General features: G+C 42.0%; 1 protein-coding gene across 2 annotated transcripts; it reads left to right on the plus strand.

The window, feature by feature from the left end:
* Positions 1-174: 174 nt before the first annotated feature.
* Positions 175-5,785, plus strand: slbp (stem-loop histone mRNA binding protein). 2 transcript variants are annotated; one of them, XM_042493389.2, is made up of 8 exons: positions 175-374; positions 1,571-1,720; positions 2,200-2,313; positions 2,424-2,489; positions 2,610-2,732; positions 3,467-3,622; positions 3,736-3,841; positions 4,998-5,785. In XM_042493389.2, exons 1-8 carry the CDS (start codon positions 316-318, stop codon positions 5,067-5,069), a joined length of 846 nt encoding a protein of 281 aa, XP_042349323.1. In that variant the 5' UTR covers positions 175-315; the 3' UTR covers positions 5,070-5,785. The 2 variants fall into 2 exon arrangements, with proteins under 2 accessions (XP_042349323.1, XP_042349322.1); XM_042493388.2 differs by having other exon boundaries at positions 177-374; positions 2,418-2,489.
* Positions 5,786-7,120: the final 1,335 nt, after the last annotated feature.

The following is a 7,120-nucleotide window of genomic DNA, read 5'->3' on the forward strand; positions in this document are numbered from 1 at the left end:
CGACGCAACACCGGTCTTATAAAGTAACGGCTGTGCCGTGCTGCCTGCAGCCTGCTCTCATCCCTTTAATGATCTAACTCATCCCTGCTCTGCCCACCAGGCGGCGCTATTCACAACGAGCATAGTACACTCCGATGAAATCTGCATAAAATGTACAGGTTAAACTGCCATTTCCGGTCATGTGACTGGTTGGATTGTTTGGGGCCGCGCGTCTTTCAGTGTTGGCGGGTATCTGGATTGCCAGTCTGCTGTAGGGTCTGCTGGCTGACAACACAGACACTTCATCGCTCCACAAAGACTCACATTATCAAGAAAATGTCTGAGTGTTACAGAAACAGACGACGTGACGCTCACGACAGCGAACATGAAAACAGGTGAGTTTAGTTTTGGTGGTTTCCCCTTTAAACTCAGTTAGCCGGAGCTTCCATTGTGTCTTTGTGCATTGGGAGGAAGGCGCTAAGCTATGCTAGCTGGAGCTTTTGTAGATAAGTTGCTATCAAAATAAATGATGTATTTGATCGTAATTTAACTGTCTGACTGACTGTTCCTATAACTTTATTTAACGCTGGATTTGTTCATGTTTCACTAAAGATTTGCTCTTTAACGTTAAACCTCCTGTGCTAGCTTGTGTGACTAGGTTTACCTCCAAAAGTACAGTAGCCTTAAAGTAGCAAGTTTCTCCATTTTTGCACTGTTTTTGTAACTTTGGCAGCGTTTAACTGACGTTAACACTGTGGTGTTGACTGTAGAGTTGTTAGTGGACTGAGAAGAGAGGAGGAGAAAGAGGCGGTAAAAGCTAACCTCGAGGAAACGAGCTGCACAGTCGGACTTTAGTTTGTCATTATTGTGCAGATAAGTTGACATTAGCTGAAAGATGTTTTCACCACGTTAATGTGAGGACTATATGTATCACGAAGAGTACGGTTATAGGGAAATATCGGGCATTGTGCTGACTGTAGCTCATGATACACACTTAAAATGCTGTGCCTGATGGTGGTGATGATCAGTTTTGTGCGCGTGTCTCTCTCTGTGTGTGTGTGTGTGTGTGTGTGTGTGTGTGTGTGTGTGTGTGAGAGAGAGAGAGAGAGAGAGAGAGAGCGCGCGAGAGACCCCCCCCGCCAGACACGGTGACAAAGATACCGGGTGTATTAACAATCGGAAGTAGGTCGCGAGGGAAACTTCAGAAGAGAGACAGCCGGTGTTGAAAAGTGTTTTCCACCTGTGAATGTTGGCGGTGGTTGGAGTTGGGGACTGTTCATTATTTATGGGGGGGGGACTTTGTGCTTCTGGCGCATAATAAAGCCAGCATTAACCATCGAGTGCTCTAAAAGATGAATTAGCAGTTATTTGGCTAACATTAGCATTAGTCGCTATAGCTTCTGATCTTCACATTTAAAAACTGCTGCATACAGTCTGCCAGTTAGTTCTGCTTTGAGTGTGCATTTCTGCCTTATGTGCTGCTCTACGAGGATAGAAATGTTAACCTGAGACATGCTTGTAATAAAGAGTTAATAAAATGAAGTTGAATGCGTGCTTGTATGTTTAAACCAAATTCTTCCTCCCTGTGCAGGAGCTATGGGCCGTCTCGGTGGTCCAGCTGCAGGAAACGAGGGGTGGATGGGAGCCTGCGGGCCAACAGAGAGGCAGAGGATGATGGGAGGGAAAAGGGTCGGCACACTGACAGAGACGATGACAGACCCTCTGACAACAGACATGCTAAGTAAGAATATCTACCTACAATTTTAGTAAAGTATGTTTGAATATATATTATATTCATTTTATTGTTAAACTCATATATTAGGTAAACTCATATATAAGTCATATATTAGGCAAGAATGGAAAATAATTTCACTTTCAAAACTTAGTGCTGTCAGTTACCAAACACTTACGGAGTGTTGGTAAGAAAAGTGAGGTCGCACAGAAGGAAACATGCTCCTTTCCCAACTTTTTTGGAACGTGTTGCAGACATCAATTTAAGAATGAGTGATCATTCACAAAAAACAAACTGTATCGGTTTTTAACATCAAATGTCTGGTTTCTGTATTCAATTGAATATAGACCAAAAAATATTCACAGATCATTGTGTTTTGTTTTTATCTATGTTTAAAACAGCATCTTTTTTGGGATCAGGTTGTACTTGGTGTCACTTACAAATGTTCCTGTCCAGTGTGTTATGGACCTCTTGTGCTTCCTTTCTAGTTTCGTCACTCCAGAGAGCACGGGCCCCACATCTCGTTGTGGCAGACGGGCCGACTGGGGCAGTCAGGTGGAAGACGATGAGATAAGGAGGGACGTACACAGAGACATGCAGCGGTAACCAAACGGCTTCTGTTGAAATGGTTTTTATCTGTGATTTATTCAAAGCACGCTCTCTATTGGGGGCCAGTCTTAACTGAGTGTGTGCGCATTGTGTTCAGTTACAGGAGGAGGATACTGGCTGCAGAGGTCACCCAGAGAGAGAGGAAGACCTCCTCTGGCTCTTCTGGGAGGTACCGTCACCTTCTCTCACATCGACTCCATTCTCCTATTGTTTGAGTCCACGTGTCTAAATATACCTGTCTGTCTGTCTGTCTGTCTGTCTGTCTGTCTGTCTGTCTGTCTGTCTGCAGCTGTGACTCAAGAGAGGGAGAAAACATGGAGACTGACGAGGCTGTGTTGCTACGGCGACAGAAACAGATCAATTATGGCAAGAACACGCTGGCCTATGACCGATACATCAAAGAAGTCCCAAAGTAGGTCTATGCAAAAATAACACACACACACACGCGCACACACACACACGCACGCACACACACGCACGCACAAACATACAAACAAACCATCAACCAGTGCAGCAAGGGTACCCAGCTGGCTTTGTTTAGGAGCCACTTTTGCAAAATGACAAGAGGCCAGGGGCCAGTTGCAGCGGCTCTATACATGTTTCTAGGAAGGACATTTTTAGGTTTTAAGGACATTTCTTAGATTTTAGGATCTTTCTCATATTTGTAGACATTCCTAGGAGTTTAGTATGTTCCCAAGATTGAAGACGTGTCTCGGGTTTTATGCGTGTCTAGGTTTTTGGGATGTTTCTATGATTTTGAGACATTTCTTGGATTTTAGGCTTGTCTAGGATTTTAGGACATTTTCTGGATTAAGGGACGTCTCTGGGATTTTAGGACATTAGGGTATTAGCTGAGACCTCTGTTGGGGAGTGTGGGGGATCCTCCACTGGGACTCTTTCTGATCTATAAGCTCTGTTTTGATGTACTCTGGCACCTCATGAATACTAAAAGTACAAGCAACTACTCTGCTCACTTCCAGCTGTGTTTCACACTGTACTTGTAGTTATGCACCAAAGCAACAGGACAGCTTCCTTGTATGTGCAAACCCACTTGGCAATAAAACACTTTCTGATTCTCTGTCTGATGATTTCCCACCTTAACCTCTTCGTTCCTCTTGTTTTTTTTCTTTCCCTATTTGTTTGCAGACACATGCGTCAGCCGGGTGTCCACCCAAAGACTCCCAATAAGTTCAGGAAGTACAGTCGTCGCTCTTGGGACCAGCAGATCAAGCTGTGGAAGGTCAAATTGCACGCCTGGGACCCCCCAGCAGAGGACGGCCAAGATGCAGTCAATGATAACATGTGAGAAGAAATTTTGCCTTCAAAGTTTGTACAAGTTACTAGCAGAATGCGTCCTGCACACAGTCTGTAGTGTCTGAGTCAGCTCACATGTTGTTTGTCCTCCATTTGTCCAGTGACGAGCTGGGTCTCAATGTAATGGACATTGAGCTGGACTTCCCAAACCTGCCAGACTCCCAGAATCCCCCAGCCTCCCTCAACACACACAGCCTGTCACTGGAGGTGAGTTTGATAAAGTCACTTTTGTTTAGAAGAATTCCAGCTAATCTGAATCCACTATTAGATCACCATTAGCCTCGTTTCCACCAAAGACGTTTAAGTTTAATACCTTTGGAACCAAAAGTAACCCCTACGAGTGTGTACCTTGACCCTATTATTGTTATATCAGTGAAGTATTTCTAGCGCAGACAGTACTCTGACATGTGGACGCGGCTGTGTCCCTAGCTGCTCCGTCCAGCAGCACTTGCTGTATTTCCTTGTTCAGTGATGATAGAGAGTGAAGTGTGCACAGAAAGAGGCTGCAGGCTGCAGAGAGAGTCTCTGTCTACGGGATATTTCTAAATAGCAGGTTTGTGCTCCCTTTCTCAGGCGACAGCAGGGTTTAGTGCTGCTGAGCACCACAAGTGAGGAGTAGAATATATGCACTTTCTTTATATATTTTTATATATATATATATATATATATATATATATATATATATATAGATATATAGATATAGATATAGATATAGATATAGTGATGTTGACATTTAAGGTGTGTTGAAGATTCATATCGTTATCTTATGCACTGAGCAATTTTACAAGTAAACCCTCCACCTTAAAAGTTGCTGGCAGTCAGCCCATTGAATAAAATAATTTTCTCTCAGTTGGCAGCTGCCAGAGGCTGCAAACATCCTTTCATTTTATAGTTTGTCTGAAAAACCTGTCACTGTATGAACAGTGGTTAAAGCAGCCGCAGCTCAGCCCTGAACACAGAGAGTTGATTCTCTACTGACCAATCAACAGACTGCAGTGTTTTTAGCTCCTCCTTTTAGTGTCAGAGCTCTGTGCTAGGTACCCAAACAGAGGGGTGACCAAAAATGGAGGCGGTTCCAAAGATACCATCCACAACTTTATCACAATGTAAACATACAAAATGCATGTTGAAGTGAAGTGAGCGGACTGTTTGGTGGGAAGGAGGCTGTAGCCCCCGCTGCCCTCCCTCTGGTCTGCACTGGAGAGCTAACCTTGGCTGCTCTTCACTGGGCACCACCTGGACATTAAATGCAGTTATAACTCCAGAAGTTCAGATAAATATCCTCATCGAAAGCAGAGGACAAACAAAGCCCACGAAGCAGCTTTTTAACTGAACTTTTTTTTGCTTTTTCTCTCTTGTTCAGGATGACGACTGTATGGGAACTCCAGTTAAAGTACAGAAGACAGAAGCCACAGTGGAGCCTGACATGGCATAGCTCTCATGGAAAAGAAAACACGTCGATACACTTCTCAAAAAGTTTAGCCGTTTCCCCGCCGACACTTTGATTCCTGGCAGCCCGCCATGTTACCCAGAGTGACTCTGTTCCTGGTACGAGCTACTTGATCTGTTAAAGCAGCGCTGCGCTCGCATGGCCTCTCGGTGCTGTGTCGGTGTCCCAGCCGGGTGTTATTAGTTCAGCACTGTAACATTCTTTGTATTCTCCTTCCATTCATACTTGTGCTTCTGAATCCATGGGGCAGGACCTTTTACACACATCCTGTCTGCTCAGGGAATCTTCTTCTATGGCAAGATTTGACTGTTTAATATTGGTGTTTGCTAAACACTTGTAGCACTGATCTGAGGTGGGATAGAGCTCACATCCAGGTTTGCTGATGTCCATTATGTCCCAGTGTCATATCACATCCTGCTTAATAACATGTTCAGTTAGTAGTAACTTACATAGTAACTCACTGAACTCTGAATAGTTTAATGGCGATAAGCAAACCAAAGGTGAAGCATTTTCCTTTTAATGATTCTTACTGACAAGACTTCTTTCCCAAGAATGTACCATTTTAAATACTGCAGAGCATTTCTTCATTTATATGGGGCTGATGTGTTTTTATTTGGTTTGTTTATTAATGCAAATGTTGCTGTGTTTATTGCTGTTTCCTTCATGGTGACAACTTTCAAATAAAAAAAAACAAAAACAAATGTTTCACGTGAGCAGAACTTGTTCCTCATGCTGTTGTTCTGGTGTGACCAATGAGTTTAAATTCTGTGTGTCAGCTTTGTTTTGGTGTCAATAACCACGGCTTTAAAATGGCCTAGCCTTGCAAACTTTGCTGCAATTATTCTTCATTTGCTGTTAAATTAACTTTTTGAAGTGAGGAAATGTAAAATGTCACAATGAGATGCTCTATGTGACTATCACTGATTTGTATGCCTCTGGCTGCAAACTATTCAACATGATCAATATGAGCTCCCTTATACATGATTCTGATGTCTATGTTGTTTTAACCAAACAAATCTCTGCAATCTTGTGTTTTCCATGCGATAAATATTCACGTAGCAATTAGCTTTTTGGTTATGTCTGATCCACAAAAAGATGTCAGTATTAACAGTAACAGAAGGAAATAAACCTGAATATCAGATGGCCTCAAAACCCACAGCAGTTGTGTTTACCTTTTTAGACCTGGGCATAATTGACCTTGTTTTCAAAAACATGGGAAGAGGGCAATGAGCAATAAAGAGGAAATTACTCCAAAATTAGACAGAAATTAGTAAAAAGTACTAAAAAATTTGCCTATAAATTGATGAAAAAAAGGAAAACAGAAAATAAGTAAAAAGAAAATGACCTTTTTTATTAGAACAATTCTGTAACACAATTTTAGATATGTTCTTAAAATATAACCATCATTTCTTTACTTAGCTTGTTTCATTCTCCCTCGACATTTTTCCCTAGATTAAAAGAAAAAAATATACTAATTTCCGGAAATTTGTGGAAATTGCTTATTGACTTTTTGTTTGTTTGTTTGTTAGTTTGTTCTGTTTTGTTATTGGAAGAATCCGGACCAATTTGCTCAAGGTTCAAAGGCCTAAATACTGGTGAAAAGTGTCTGAAGGTGTCACCGTGGTCACTGACAGATGTACAAATGCTGCACACAACAACTCTAACTAAAGCCACAGAAGCAAAAAAAGTCTTGATGACAGAGGGGAAGTTATTGGAAGTCTCTCTTGACATTTTTTTTGTTCATTTGAAACTATGTCACCAGATCCATGCTTCGGGGATTTGCTTTCAACAGGGTTCATACGGTCATGAAATAATTATATATATATATAAAATATGCTATCACATAGTAATGAAAAATAACCGATGAGGAGTATTGATGGTTGTTTCAGAAAATATACGGTCTTGAAAATGTGCCCCTAAGTTGTGGAAAAGTCATGGAAAGTTACTGGTCCCCTTCTTGTGAACTCTTTGGCCCTGCTTGCTCTCTTCCACAGCGCTTGAAAAAAACCTGCATTATTTCTACTTTTGACTAGGGG

This window comes from Plectropomus leopardus, chromosome 8 (assembly GCF_026936395.1).
Source record: "Plectropomus leopardus strain MGB_pleo_1.0 chromosome 8, ASM2693639v1, whole genome shotgun sequence".
Taxonomy (NCBI): Eukaryota; Metazoa; Chordata; class Actinopteri; order Perciformes; family Serranidae; genus Plectropomus; species Plectropomus leopardus.